The sequence below is a fragment of the Sebastes umbrosus genome, chromosome 3 (assembly GCF_015220745.1).
Source record: "Sebastes umbrosus isolate fSebUmb1 chromosome 3, fSebUmb1.pri, whole genome shotgun sequence".
NCBI classification, from domain to species: Eukaryota; Metazoa; Chordata; class Actinopteri; order Perciformes; family Sebastidae; genus Sebastes; species Sebastes umbrosus.
Window position 1 is genome coordinate 23,848,955 of NC_051271.1, and position 16,449 is coordinate 23,865,403.

Sequence of the window (16,449 nt, forward strand, 5' to 3'; positions counted from 1 at the left end):
GAAGATTGTGAAGCAACTCAAATATTACTTCTAATTTTAGGGGAGATCCTAGTTTGGGAATGTAGATGGTAAAAAAAGTGGGAAGGGGTCGTAATATGAACAGTTTTTAGTATTCTTATTATTCTTCCTTCAGTTTCTGCTGGTCAGTCCTGAAGCAGAAATCAGACTTCTCTGTAATAATGTGGAGTGGCAGTCACCACTATCTTTGCTACAGGTGAATAAAGGGTTAACCTGCTGTGCCGTTTGGTGGGATCCCAGCTGAGTGTGTGGCTGGATGGTGAGGCACCTGTCCCTGATGTCATGAGCTGATGTTAGTCAGCCTGCCCAGTCTCTCTCTGCGCTCCTGAAGGCTGCAGCAGGATCTCCGTACCAGCAGCTCTCTCACAGTCTCTCAGCCCGCCCGGTAAGTCACTGCAACTAAACTGAACTTTTCATTACTTTGCCACAGCATCATGGTAGTGAGCATTTTCAGAGGATTTCTGCAACATGGGACATTTTTGTTTGAAATTTCAATTCTGGAAGACTTGGTTGTCAAATTGAGGATGGAGCAAGAGGAACAAGTTACTAAAAAAATTAAATTAAAATATTTTTTTAATGCAAAAATGGCAATTAATTATGGAGAATATCTGTTTTTACGAATTACAAAAAAATTTGCCTTAGGTTTCACAATTAGACATGCCATAAAACATACAAACATATAATATACAAAAGAGACGTCTCAGCAGTACACATTCATAAAAAATATAACTCTCAATACACAATCTGCAATACACATATATTTTATATAGTATTAAACTGAATATCTTTGTGATTTGGACTTTAAAGATATCGCCTTGGACTTTGAGAAAGTGGGATGGACATTTTTCACTAAAACGATTAATCTAGAAAAAAATTGGCAGATTAAATGATAATGAAAGTAATCGTTAGTCACAGCCGTAGCTTAAAGCCTTTTTAGTACTTTAAATCCACAACGATGTATATTAAAATCAAGTAGTATGAGACTCAGAGCTGTAGCCAGGATTTTCAAATACTGAAGTCTGTAACCTGCGTGTGTTTTTTTATGGATATGATTAGTTTTTGCCTGGTTTGGACAGAAACATGAATTGCTAACCAGTAAGCTTACAGTTGCAGTAATCTACTTGATATTTTCTAGACATATTTCTTTTGAAGTTCCTAAAGCTCCTTTTACACTAAAAAATACAACCTGTGCTTGAAGCAAAGACAGTAACCATGACAGGGTACATTCTGTATTTGATACATTACAGTTCTGTTTTTCAAATACGACACGTAATTTTCTTCCAACAACACACACAAAACATGGTTGTATAAGTCCTCAAAATCTAATCTAAAAATCTAACATACTGGCACAGCGGCACTACATTTTAAAATGTACCACTATACCATGGTCCCCTAATAATAAGGAGAATACAAATACAAGACCAAAGCATTGTCCAGAGGAATTGGAGCCATGTCTTCTGAATATTACATATTCTCCATCGTTGAATGATAACTCATTTATCTATCATTCATCACTGATGATACTTTTAAAACTAGACGCTTGAGCGTTTCGGCACAGAGCCGTCTTCAGAGTGTTTTTCTAAGCGTTTATCTATTGTGATGTGAGCCAATTAAACAAATGAAATGCTAGTATTTTGTCCTCCTTGATTCTGAAATCCAAAAAAACATTTTTTTTTACCATTTTTATAAGGTTGTTAAATATTATTTAAATATGATTAGTTACAGGTTATTCCATCTGGATTTCTCCTCACAGCATCCTTAAAACAATTAAATGAAAGGAATATTATGCAGACATACGTTTGTGACTCAACACCATTGCTTTGATCTGTCTTATTAATTTTGAGATACATTTGTTTGAAATTATTAATATTACAATAATGAACACTAATTGATTTATGCATTGAGTAGAATAAGTGTATTTCCCTTTAAAGTGTTACCAAAGGTAGATAAATGTATTTTTAAGCTGCTCCCTTTAAGGAGATGTGTATGAACATGTGCACATTTTACAATCTCACGATAGTTTAATATCCTTTGAAAAAAACAGTGGAAAAACTAGTTTGGTGCCGAAACATTGGTAATAATTCATAGAAACTGAGGGTGTTGTTGTTGCATTATGTTTTCTATACAGGGTTTTTATTTTAGCTGAGGTGCTACTGTAAGCCACGCAGATCCTAACGCATCACATAAACACTAGCCATACTTACTGTATATGAGTATATGAACCCTGAGATACATTCTTCACTCACAGTATGTCTATATTGTTTTGCATCACATCAGTAGGAAACAAAATCAATAAAAGATGGATTTCTATCAGATCACTGTCATTTGACAGTGTCGTTTGCCACACAGGATGATGGAGAGAGCCTGTCACATCAACATCGCAATGATAGAAGATATCAGCACCAACGGGACGGCCGGGTCAAAGGTCGTCACAGCCATGGACCAGAACAAGCAGCCGTGTGGCTCCACCGTGAGCTTCCACAACATCCAGTACAAAGTTCAGCTGAAGAGTGGCTTCTTCTGCAAAAGGAAAACCAGTCCCAGGGAGATACTGGTCGACCTCAAGTCAGTTGTAAAAATCTTATACCCTCTTTATCTGTTTTTGTTCTGTGTCTTTGTCAGTTGTATCTGTCTCTTTATGTACTCATCTTTTTCTTTTCTTATCGCTCAAACACTAAAATGCTGCAACTGTTACACGAAAAACAAGACAAAGATGTTGCTTTGTTTTGTTTATATCCGTCTGGCCCCTTTGACACATATGTACTACGTATGTTATGTTGGATACTTTGTGCTTTTGGTTTCTTTAGGTTGTATGTTCGATTATTGTTTATGAAATTTGAAAAGGAAAAGTGTCGTATCAGCCCATATTGGTTGGGCTTCATCTAAAGCATGACACTAAAATAAAGGAATCAATCAATATACATAGAGATCCATAGGTTTTTGAACTGTGGCACATTGGTCAGTTGTTGTTTTCTCTAATCGTTTGCTCACAGAGTTCAGTAGAAAATCTATTAAGTTGTTAATGATATGGTTTTACAGATCTTTGCTTATTTATTCTAACTATTCGAACACTGCTTCAGATTAATTATGAGCATTTTCTTAGCAAACGAGACAAAAAATATCATTGACTTTCAGAAACGCAAAGCTGAATTGACCATTTTTGGCTTGACATAAAATAAATGTATTGCAGTCATTCTTAATTTGGGAGACTGTGTTACAGTAAAAGAGCCGTGGCTCTTCATTGTAATTTAATATGGCTCATTCATTATATCCTCATCCAAAGTAAAACAATAGTGAATAGACTCTTAGATTGGTTTCTTTCTGATGGTATTAAATACAGCTGACATTTCCCAGGGTAGAATTAATCATTTCACACAAGATTTTGGGCCTTTTCCCGCCTCGGTGTTAATTATATGATATTAAGCATGGTTTCTTGCATATAATCTCTCTGATGCACTAAAGAGCAGTCTGCCAGGGAAACGAATTAAACACCGTCACGTGATCCACTGCCAGGCTTTTATTCAAGTCTTTTAATTCTGTTTTATATCACTGACTCTCTCTAATGCTTTTGTGTAACTGTCCTCTGTGAAGTCAGAGGATTTACTTTTGAATTTTTAACACCACAGTATGGATTGATATCTGTAACAATTGCAAAATCCTTTCATTAACACTAATTTATTTGGGATGAGGGAGGAAAATAAATTTAGAAAAAGGTGCAATGAGGAAAATGATTGAAGTTTTTCATCACATTAATCCACTTTCTTTTCCCTCATTCCTCACATTTTTTCTCATGAAACTGAAAAAGTGAAGTGAAAATCTTAGATTATGAATACAAACCATTTAAGTATGCCCCAATCTTTGCCTTTAAATTACTTATATAAATGTTGAATTGGTTACAGAGAGTTGTGTGTTTATTGTCCTACAGTGGCATTATGAGACCTGGCCTCAACGCTATTCTCGGACCTACTGGAAGTGGAAAATCTTCGTGAGTATCCCACTGTTCTTCCGGTAAACATAGTCACCTGCATTTGTTGTATGTGTATTTATTAAGTATTATTTTTGGGTTGTTTTTGTTGAAAGATTCTTGGATATTCTGGCTGCCAGAAAGGATCCTTCAGGTCTCTCAGGAGAAGTACTCATTGACAAAGCACCACAGCCTCCAAACTTCAAGTGCCTCTCTGGCTATGTGGTCCAGGTGAAGTTGAATTATTTTAATTTCTTAAATCTGCATGAAATAATTTTTTTGGGCCACTTGTTTGTGTCAATCTGATAAATGCAAGTCTGATATTCACTCTCCGGTTTGGTCTCCACCAACTGCTGAGATGAATATCTGTCTCTTCATCTGCTAAATGCTCCACTATGTTCACCAGCTTGTCGCTAACTGTGTTTGGTGTTTGAACAGGTAGTGTACAGTGTGTTTATTAGAGCGATTTCACTGAAAACAGCTGCTTGAAAACTACGCTGATGAGAGCTGCAAGAGTGAATCAAAATTAGGGCTGCAACTAACGATTATTTCCATTGTTGATTAATCTGTTGATTATTTTCTCGATTAATCGATTAGTTGTTTGATCTATAAAATGTCAGAAAATGGTGCAAAATGTCGATCAGTGTTTCCCAAAGCCCAAATGACGTCCTCAAATGTCTTGTTTTGTCCCCAACTCAAAGATTCAATATTGCGATGACGATGCGACTTGCGATAAATTAACGAAGTGTGCATATTAGCTATACTTATGTCAGCCTGGTTGTCTTTAAATTCAAAACCAGATTAGAATTGAATATTTTAAATATAACTAGGCTAAATGTTGTTTCTAGAGCAGCAACAGTAATGTTTACGACAACAAAATCACCATATGGACTCTTTAATATCTCACTGGAAACACTCTAACATGTTAATAAAGTAAATCATATGTCATGTCCGTGAGACCATTTTTGCGGACAATATAACCAAGGCTTTACAGGTCTATGGAAATGTAGACTACAAAACAAATGATCTTCCCTGTCTCTGACCTTTGACCTCAAGCTCTTGTCTCCCCTTGTAGGAAGATGTGGTCATGGGCACCCTGACTGTGAGGGAGAATCTGCATTTCTCTGCAGCGCTGCGGCTGCCCAGCTCTGTGCTTCAGAGTGAGAAGGAAGCTCGAGTCAACCACCTCATTAAAGAACTGGGTCTCTCCAAGGTGGCCGACTCCAAGGTAGATATACACGTATATACACATACAACATATATGTCCTAATTACTTATCTATCCTTCAAGACATCAGGTGAGAGACATGACAGACTTGTGTGGGTGTTTTCCTCAGGTGGGCACACAGATGACGCGTGGAATCTCTGGAGGAGAGAGGAAGAGGACAAACATCGGCATGGAGCTGATTATTGATCCATCTGTTCTCTTTCTGGATGAACCGACGACAGGCCTGGATGCCAGCACCGCTAACTCCGTCCTGCTGCTGCTGAAAAGGTAAAAAAGAAGCTTCTCTGCCATTCCTCTGATTTTATCATGGATTATATTCAGAGAGTCTCCAACTATGTCCGTTCCCCAAAACTACAATATCCAATAAAATGTAATCTAACACTAAAACCCTTTTACATGCCATGTATATATGCCACTTCATAACAGTATCACCAGAATTTGGTCCCAGTCTAAAGCATTCATTGCAACAGTTCTTTGCCTTTTTCCAGAGAAAAGGATTCTTGGTTTCAATGCATTTTTTGAATATACCTTTCGAGCGTAATAGGCTGAAAAACATCTACACTTGAAGTATGTCACACTGTTTGCTTGTTCAATATATGATATATCTTTTTACTGGAGGAAGATGCATTTTATTGTTCTTCATTTTGATATTTCTCACTGTATATTTTCTTTCTTTTTTTAATCATGCTTTTTATTGTTTCCTTAAGAAGAAATACCACAACAAATAAAATGATATGTACTTGTAATAACAGATAGCAACTGTAAAATTAACAACATTTTAAAAAACAAGAGGAGAAAAAATAAAATTAATAAAATATAATAGAAAAATCAAATAAATAAATAAAGATTATAAAATAATAATACAAAAATATTAATAAATTAGATTTTGATTTAAAATAAATATTAATAATAATAATAATAATAATAAAGAAAGATAAATAAATATAAATATTAAATAATAATGAATTCATTGATACAGTAAAAAGGCTTAAAGATTTAAAACCAAATATGGACACATAGACTATACTATTTTTTAACTATTAATTGAATATAATGAAACAAAGAAGTAAAAAGTAGTCAAGTGTGCAAGAGTTGTTTTTTATCAGGCATCTTTATTTTATTTATTATTAATACTTATTACATGGCCGTGTTGAATACTCAATTCTGATTGGTCAATCACTGCGTTCTGCGGTCTGTTATTTCTTTATAACTGACCGTTGCTATGTATAGTAGACAGTTGCTATGGGTGCAGTTCAGAGGTCGGACTCTGTCGGACCGTTTTTGTGTCAAAAATAGTAGCCGTGTAATAAGCAGGATAATGTACAGCTAGCTGGTCATTGTTGTGAAAGAAACTCCCTTCAGGGCTATGAGAGACCTGCAGCATCGCCCTGTCGGGGTTTCTTTCACAACAATAACCGGCTCGCTGTACGTTACCCCTCACATATTTTTACTGTTTGTCCTTTCAGAATGGCCAGTCATGGAAGAACCATAATCATGTCCATCCACCAACCTCGATACTCCATCTACAGACTGTTTGACACTCTGACTCTGCTGGTCGGTGGTAAAATGGTGTACCACGGGCCAGCGCCAAACGCTTTGGACTACTTTGCCAACATTGGTGAGTATGTGGAAACTTATTATCACAACAAGATACCGTCTGACATCTTTATACTGTTCCTGATGTTTTTAATGTCACCTGGAAACAAATGTAGATGGTTGTGCAGCTTTATTCTTGTATGACAATAAAAAAAATCTGACTATGACAAAGAGCCCCGTCTCGATAAAAGACTGGATGATTGTTTGATATTAATCATTGGATCATTGTAATCTGTGTTCCAGGCTATCTCTGTGAGCCCCACAACAACCCAGCTGACTTCTTTCTGGATGTTATTAATGGAGATTCCACCGCCACAACCATGACCAAAGGGCATGGCTCTGAAGGTAACGCCATTTATAAATCCCTCCATGAATACTACTGTCAAGATGATGTCAGCGTTGCCAGATGGGAAATGTTAAACTACCATACCAGAGGCTTAAAACTATCCAATTTTGAGGAAAATTGTCGCCATAACCACAAGAACAAATAGGCATAAATGTGTAATTTTACAAAACACATATTTTAACAACTGTCTATTGTAGAAGAGCATTTCCAGTATTTTCCTCCCGTGCATGGCCAGATTTGGACTTTGAGGAGCTCGGCGGCTCCAGGCAGAGCATCGAGGAGCGCCTGGTCGAGGAGTACAGGAACAGCAGCTACTCCAGCGACACCAGAGCTGAGCTGGACCGCATCGTCCAGGATAAGAAGTGCATCTCATGTTCAACGTCCCGCACCATCACCTACAACAGCTCCTTCTTCCACCAGCTACGTTGGGTTCTTAAGAGAACCTTCCAGAACCTCATGTTGAACCCACAAACATCTGTGGCCCAGGTACACATCTGTTACTCACTTAAAACACAAGACTCATCATCACTGGTAAAAAATATTACAGTCATTAACTTAAAGCCATCTGTTGTTGAATAAGAATGGTTGATTGGACATATTACATACAAATAACATAAATAAATAACAGAGCACCTCTTTAATACATTTCTCTTCACTTTTCCTACTTGTGGAACTGTTGTGGATTAGTTCCAGCTTGCAGTTTTTCCAACTTTGTCCCAACTTCTGTAGGTATATTTTTTTTACCTTTTGACAGATGCAACTTAGCTGTTTCCCCCTGTATTCAGTCTTTATGCTAAGAAAAGCTAACCAACTGCTGGCTGTAGCTTCATATTTACCATTCAATAGTAAGAGTTGTTTTGAGCTTCCCGACATGAAAATGCGAAATATTCGTCTTTGAATATTATATGTCTAGGTTTTTTATTGTGAAATATAAGAACGGAAGGAGTGGATCTGGCCTGCGCTGCCTTTGCCAAGGTTGAAAGGAGTAATAAAGTTTTGCAACTCAACCTGTTCAGCACAATGTGATTGGTTGATGCCTTTACTAGCTGTCTTCTCTTGTTCTGGAAAAAAAATAATGCGTCGCTTTTTCGCTGCATAATATTTGCATTCTGTGTGAAAGAAATCATGACAAAAACAACAGTATGAAAAATATATTGACGTGTGAATTTATCACACGAAAAAAATGCAGCCACCATGTCACGGCTTTAATTCACCAAAAAGCAAATAAGTGAATTTCCCAAAATGTCAGACTATTCCTTTAACTACTCGTTTTTGTATCAGATAATTGATTTTAAAGTAAAAGTCAAATTTGTTTCAATTCTGAATTTGTTCTGGTGGCAGCAGCTACATCTGCAAATGTTGAAACAATGGCATCCCTGTTACAAATTTAATAATTCGTGCTCCAAAAGGCATACCAATTTATTTTTTATCTAATATTTATTGATCTGAGGTCAAGTCTCCTCAGCTTTTTGCCATCACGTCTCAAGTCAGTCAGTCCTCATTTTCGTGACTTTAGAGCGACTCAGGTCCAAGTTCCAAGTCTCCAGTTCTGACGGATAAATATCTAAATCAACATCACGGTTTTCTGTTTTCAGGTTAAAGGTTTAAACATAATCACTTTTACTTTGTTCAAACGCTTCAAAAAGTGAAAAGAGCAGAAGAATAATCACGGTCAGTTCTGTTATCATCATGAACAGACAGCACTTTGGAGGGGTCGAGACTTAATGCTCTCATTAGTCACACCATGGCGGCAAAATGCCGTCAGAAGTCTCCTCACTTTAAGAATTATTAACAGCTATTTGGCCCCAAATAAGTCAAAATAATCCTACAAGAGGGTCTCTATGTGGCGTGGGCGCCATAATCGGCTTTGGTGACTGTTGTGACCCCACTCTTGTCTCTTTGGACCAGGATCTGAACTGATATCATATCTAGCCAAAGCCCCTCGGCCCGGGACTCATCACATGATGGCATCATGATCTATCACTCCACTGCCCCGCGTTCACATGAGGGGCAATGAGGTGAAAAAGGCTCAACCTTATTAGCTTATCCCTTCACCCTGGGAACCGCTTAGTCCCGTCATAATCTGTAAATTGTTAGGATTAAAACTCGTGTCGCTTTCACTTTTCTCACTCTTTTTCGTCGTCCTCCCCCCACCGCAAGTTCTGGTTGTTCTCTCGGATAGGCCGTTGTGGAGGAGCAGCGCGTCCACTTGACCCCTGATCCCCTGAAACATTGGCTTTTCTGTCAAAGAGGACACTGCTTATATTTTATTTTCATTCTTCAAATATAATCCATGACAGTTCACAATTAGAAGAGCTGTGGGACTGGATTCCTGAACTGATCGCTCAGAAAGAAAAGGGACATCTGATCAACTCAATTCCCTCATGGTCTCCAAGCAGTTGTCCTGCATTTTGTCATTCAATTATGGATGTGTATAGACACAAGTAAAGTGGAGGTTTCTGGCACCTCCGTCCTCACCTACTTTCAATGTGCATGGAGGAGGGAAATTGTCAAAACTTCAGCAAAATTTAGGATTTTAACAACTTCATTGTTGCGCATTTTGGCTTGTGTCCTTAATAAGGGTCATCATGCAACATCATTAACATAGGATGAGTATCAAAGAAAAAAACAATTCTTTTGTTTCATACTCATCTTGTTCTTGTAGTGTTGTATGGTGACCTTAATGAAGGCTACAGGTCAAAGGCCATTTGTCAAACACATTTTTTCTTACAAGCAATGGGCCTTAGCAGGAAGCAACATACAAACAAGTTTCCTCTTATTTTTGTTCGTATCCACGATTTGTTCTTATTTTGTTAGTTCCCCTTGATTTCTGGGATTCACCAATGTTTACTTATTTTTGCTCTTCAAATTTACGAGTGGTTGAGGGCAGTCTTACCAAGATACGAAAAAAACATCTTGTTTTTATAGTCCACAAATTGTCTGTCCAATGCAAGGAAAGTTTAGAATTTGAGGAACATAAAAAAAACACATGAATATCATACAATCACATTTAGATTATTATATGTTTTAGAGTAATTATAATTATTGGATTATTTAATTTGTGGGCTAAAGAAATACTATTGGTCCATTGATCCCAATTAAGGCTATAAAAAGGCTTGGATTATATTGCGTGCGTTCAGATTCTGTCAGTCAGTCTGGTGAAGTTCATTGCACACATGCATTTTGGGGCACCTCTCCAATTCTTGGGCATGTGCCAGAGTATTATATTCAGCACACCTAGGTTTTTTCATTATCATTCAGCACACCTGGGTAAGAGCAGATTTGGATGATTAAGAACGGTCGGTTCATCTGGAGTTGACTTCTCTTATTTTAAAAGAAAATATAAGTGTAATCTAAGAGAACGTTGTTGCATGAGGCCCATTGTTATTGTTTTGACCCTGTGTATACAGGTATACTGTATATGTATGTAAATGCTAATTTTACAAACAGGACTTTGTAAATGGTCGTCAGTGCTTCTATTAAAATCTCTCATGTTTTTGTCTGTGCAGCTGGGAGTCCACACTTTCCTCGCCCTCATCGTAGGAGTCATTTTCTTCGGGGTCAAAGATGATCAGAGTGGTATCCAGAACAGGTGAGAGGCCTGCTGAAATACGGCACATGTCCTCATAAATCCTCTGTTTCCATTTGTCATCCTAATATATTTACTGTACACAGAGGGCCAGAGCTTCCATTGAGGAGAGGTCATGTCCTCCCTATTTTTTCTGGTAATTTCTGTTTTTTATCAATAGGGGGGTTATTCATCCTTCAATGAAACAGTGGATATTTTATAGGCTGATTCTGTATTTTTCAAGACTCAATGCACTTAAATTTGTTTTCTATGAGGCATTAAAACATTTTGAGACATTTATTTAGTTTTTTGAAAGGGGGGACTTGGACTCAGTAATTCCATAATAATAAATAATACATTATATAAAAATTAACAATAAAAACCACTGTCATCCCAAGACATTCACTCTGTCAGATAGCAAAAGCAACAAGTCAACCAAAACTGTTGAAGGTTTATGAAAGACACATTAGAGAAACTTTCCCAATATGAATCTTAAAGTCTCCCATTGGTATGAACCCACTTCTTCCAGGAAAATTGTATTCATTTAAAACTGTATTTATTCACTGCAACTTCTTAGTAGCTTCAACAGCATGTTTATGATGCACAATAAACAAAAGCTATTGCTTTTAATTATAATGATGTTAATTGAGAATATTATGTGGCTATATAGTACGGATTTATAGATTATTGCAACATGTTTCCTAATAATTGTTCAGTTTTTTAATTCACTTGCTTTTAATAAGGAAGTGTGAAAAGTAGAGCAGTTCCTGCATGGCTAATCCTCTTACCATGTTTTATTGGGCACAACCTGGTACTCACAAGCTCAGTGAAGCACATCAGAAATATCAATGGTCTCCTTCTTTCTTTTTTTCTGTGTATGGTTCAGTGGAATATAAAGACCTAATGACATTATATTCATGGTCAATGCATAGGAAGTATGGCAGACAACAGTGTTCGTGGCTTAAATGTCTCAAGTTATTCACCCCTCCCTCCTTTTCAGTGGGCCAAAGTGGAGTCATTCACCTTTTAAGTCCCTCTATGTACATATGGACCACACCACATCTTGTACCATAATCTGTTTGATTGTTCTTTAGCCAACTCTCCCATTAGAGTCAACTCTTTGTCAGCGTAATAGGCAAAGCTATTTCATTTACACAGCATGTTTCATTAGAGTTGATCTCAATAGAGGTGGAATGCACTCTACTTAAAGGGCCAGTGTGTAAGATTTAGGGGGACCTATTGGCAGAAATGGAATATAATATTAAAGCTGCAGTGGGTAGAAATGGAGCAAATATGATTAAAAAAGTAATTTTTATAAAACGGTCACTATATCCTGACAGTAGTGCATGAGACAAGTAATCTGAAAAAAGTCATGTGCCTTTGTGTCCTCCGGTGCTCCTAATGGCATCTGCAAGATTTCACTGAACGGAGGAAAACAACCAATCAAAGTCGAGCTGGAGCAAGCCGTCTCTGAGCAGCTGTCAATCACTCGCGAACTCCGATCAAACAATCAAACTTGGCAGCGCTGATCAAATATGAATCAATATTCTGTTACTGTAATGCCTATTTATCACCTCAAATGTTTTCAGAAACATCTTGTAGTGTACTGTTTAGCTGTAAAATGAGAAAGTGACAGTTCTTATTTACAAAACTTCAATCCTTCAATTTCCTTCGTTATTTGCTTTGTGTTACACACTATATATTATGTGTCTATGGACACATGGAACCGGTACCTACAGTTGTTGAATATGAGATAGAAATGTGGTGATAAAAGCCTAATAGAAACTCAATGATCAGGTTTTGTTTTGCTGTTCTTCTAACAGGATGGGCGTCCTCTTCTTCATCACTATCAACCAGTGTTTCAGCACCGTGTCTGCAGCTGAGCTCTTCATCATCGAGAGGAAACTGTTCTTGTATGTAATCTGTCAGGAAGTTGAGCAGGAAACAGACATCACTACGACATCTATGTGGATGATTCAAAATACATGTGGAGTGAGTGGGTAGAGCTAGAATTTGATTTCTTCTTGATTTCTTTTGACAGGCACGAGTACATCAGTGGCTACTACAGAGTGTCGGTCTACTTCCTCTCTAAGATCCTGTCTGACATCACTCTGCGCACCATCACCTCTGTTATCCTCAGCTGTATTGTCTACTTTATGATCGGTAAGACTGACAGATCTATCTAGCAGCGTCATCATGCAGAATCCTAAGTCAGGTCACGTGGGAAAAGTTTTTAGAAGAGCTTAGGAAAATAGCATTTTGACGCTAAAACATACATACTTTAACCAAAATTTGAATGTTCGGATTTGACTACATAAGGAACACCACTGGGAAGCTACAGAATGATATAAAAACCTCATCAAATACTAAAATCTGGACTCTTTATGATTTCAGTCTTTGAGCACTAACTGAATACTGAATTTAAAAGCAGATAGCTCAGTATTTCAGTCTCTAATAACTGTGTTTGTGTCCGTCCACCCAGGGCTCAAATCCACAGCAGCAGCCTTTTTTGTCTTCACGCTGACAGTGACTCTGGTGGCCTACACAGCCACAGCCATGACCATGGCCATCTCGGCTGACCAGAGCGTCGTGGCTCTTGCCAACATCTTCATGACCATCACCTTTGTCTTCATGATGGTGAGAGACACAGAAAAACACAGAGACGCACATAAGTGGGTTTTAATTAGTTGTATGGTTAATACGACTGATAGCTTCTGATAGCAGGAAAATCACAAGCGAGATTAATAACATTAATTGAGGCTCTGATTCATTTAGATGTGTCGGTGCAGCCACAATTAACGTTTTTAGTAATCTGAGCTTTTCCTGCTGTGATGTCAAAATGTCAGATGTGAAAAAAGTTTCCGTTTGTGTTGTGTTTTTAGATTTTTTCAGGTCTCCTGGTGAACCTACCCAGCATCATGGACTGGCTGGCCTGGCTCAAGTACTTCAGCATTCCTCGCTACGGCCTCGCAGTAAGTCACAATTAAAGGGAGGTTTTCACAGGAAGAACTATATGTTTATAGTTCAAGAGAAAGGAATTAATGCTTTTATTTAATACAGCTTTGACATATCACATCTTCACCAGGTATACTCAGCATGTGACCAAGAAGGACCATATACTGGATCAGTATATGGTCCTTCTTGGACCATCTCTAGTATGAGTATTGCCTCGTAATAGCTGCGGGAGATCGTTGTTTGCATGATCCTGTTTAAATCGATGTAAAATATAAATCATAACAGCTAAAGAATTCATCCTTTTTGCAGCAGAAAGCCAAAGCTTCTGTCTTTACGTCCCTACGTTGTACGCTTGTGATGATGTCATTATGTTGCATTATGTGTGGAATGCAACAAAACTATGAAAACGCCTTTGCACTCGATCTGCTTATAAAAGTGAGCATATCTTAAACACTAAAAAATGCTCATAGTTCAAATAACTTATAACTTAGCTCATGTCAGTCTATGGATTGGCCCAACTGATTTATTAGGCTTTAATTAATATGTTCACTTCTTTCTTCTTGGTCACGTTTATCTGATGATGACGTAATATCATAGCGTTACTAAATCATTTTGGGGGTAGGAGATCGTCAAGATGGAGTGCGGGCACCTTTCTTTAGATTGTTTTGTATTCACCTGATAAAATATCGGGCTGTGCGTACTCTACACTAGTCTAGTAATATTTATAGCAACATTTGATATTTCAGAATCAGGTTTATTGTCAAGAAGGTTTTTACATAAAACAAATTTGCCTTGATGTTTTGGTGCATAATAAACATAGTAAGAGAAAAAAAAACAAGTACTGCAAAAGATATTTTTTGGGGGCATTAATAATTAATAATTTGATGACCACAGGTCAGCATGTAGTCTAATCTAGAGTCTAATCCACTTTATTGACTTTGATCTGCTCAGCATTTATTGATTATGTCGTCCATGTTCAGGCCTTGAAGATCAATGAGTTTGTGGGTTTGAAGTTATGTGACGAGGCTGCGATCAGAAACACCAACATGTCGGCTGCAGTGACAAACTGCAGTGTGAGCACAGTCGGCCTGACGTGAGTAGACCCGCATGCTGTGTTTGTGCTCTGGTTGTGTATTACTGGTTTATTCCATCTCTTTGACAAATTATAGCATCTCCAGTCTAGCTACTCCACCTGGCTTCATGTTAAAGTGGACATTTTTACAATCAAAAGCATCTTTCCAGTTGACAAATATTTATGAACTCCAAAAAATCATCTTAAATATTGAGATTTAATGTGAAACGTGATGAGTTGGGATTGTTATTTCAGATGTACAGGAGAGCAGTATCTGGACTACCTGGGAATAGAGTACACCACCTGGGGACTGTGGGAGAATCATGTGGCTCTGACCGCTATGACGTTCATATTCCTCATCATCACCTATCTGAAACTCCGTTACATCAAGAAATTCACTTAAATGTGTGATTATGCATCTTTATTTTGGTCTTCAGCTTGGGAGCGCCCGCCACAGCTTTTCATAAACATTGCATGGCAGTTCGCCGCAGGCCGCACTTCGCCACGGCTCTGGTGTGAATTGGGTGTTGGTTGTTAAAGCTTGATGATATGAGAGTGAACCAAAACTGTAACGCTGTGTGACGTAAAACCAAAACAATGAGTTGGTAGTAATTTGATTAATTAACCTAAAAATATTGATTCGAGCAGCTTTAATGTACAGATATGAGAGTATTGATCTTCTCATCTAACTCTAAGTGAAATGTCAAACTATTTCTTTGAGTGTGTCTATGGTTTGCGCTTACATCCTTAGATATTCAGTACAGCTAAAATACAAACCTGAATTCAGTTTTATCATCTTTGGTGAAAACCACGTGTCTCCAGCATTTTAACTTTGTAGGAGCTGATATGACAAAGTACCTTATTTTTCACACTGTTGGAAAGGTTTTTCAGACAGTGACATGGATATACTGTATGTGTGATGTGTTTCTTATTTATGAATATTTACATTTGCTGTATTATTTTAAAATCAGACTATGCATTTTTTCAATACTTTTGTAACTCCGTAGTCTTGATTATTCAGCTTTTGCACAATTTCCAAATGACACTTGATTTTTACTGATAACTGATTATTTGTAATTGTAGATTTTGTAGAATTATATCACATAGAAAGTATGTTTTAACCTTTTCTATTGCTCCAAAGAAAATTTCTATATATACGTTTATATTATGCTACAGCTTTTTGAGACATGTATAAACATTTTCATGTAACATTGGTCTTAGTATTGTTTTCAGTTCATGTGTTTTTATGTCGACTTACAGTTATTCTGTTGAAAAGTAGTTCAGTTTTGGGTAATGATTATATTGAAAACAATACTTGGCAACGCTTTATTTTACAGGTCTGTAATTTCCTAATAATTTCCAAGGAAGTTTTCCGATAAGAACTATGTAATGTAATTTGGTAGTATTAAAGTGTTTATTGGTACACTTCAAATCAGTTGATTTAAATTAGCTGCAAGTGTAACCTGAAGTATTTTAGCCAGTGAGTGCATTGAACATGCACAAATGTGATATTTATCTACAGGTTAACATACAAGTAACACAGATAAAGAATAACGCTTACAACAATACATGAATAACAAATAGATATATTTACTTTGATTTAAATTAAGCTGTTGTTTCAAGGAAACAGACAATTATGAACTCAATGCAGCTAAATATAGTAAGTGAAATAACTATTTCTTCCATAATTGGTTCCAGATTAT

General features: G+C 37.1%; 1 protein-coding gene across 2 annotated transcripts; it reads left to right on the forward strand.

Annotated features, from left to right (window-relative positions):
• The first annotated feature begins 179 nt into the window (after window positions 1-179).
• Window positions 180-15,591, forward strand: abcg2d (ATP-binding cassette, sub-family G (WHITE), member 2d). 2 transcript variants are annotated; one of them, XM_037765093.1, is made up of 15 exons: window positions 180-403; window positions 3,944-4,003; window positions 4,099-4,213; window positions 5,058-5,210; window positions 5,319-5,476; window positions 6,676-6,827; window positions 7,049-7,150; window positions 7,387-7,637; window positions 10,661-10,743; window positions 12,543-12,632; window positions 12,761-12,882; window positions 13,202-13,356; window positions 13,602-13,691; window positions 14,655-14,767; window positions 15,002-15,591. In XM_037765093.1, the coding sequence occupies exons 2-15, from the start codon at window positions 3,951-3,953 to the stop codon at window positions 15,147-15,149; spliced, it is 1,785 nt and encodes a 594-aa protein (XP_037621021.1). In that variant the 5' UTR covers window positions 180-403; window positions 3,944-3,950; the 3' UTR covers window positions 15,150-15,591. The 2 variants fall into 2 exon arrangements, with proteins under 2 accessions (XP_037621021.1, XP_037621020.1); XM_037765092.1 differs by lacking the exon at window positions 180-403 and adding an exon at window positions 2,369-2,583.
• The last annotated feature ends 858 nt before the right edge of the window (window positions 15,592-16,449 follow it).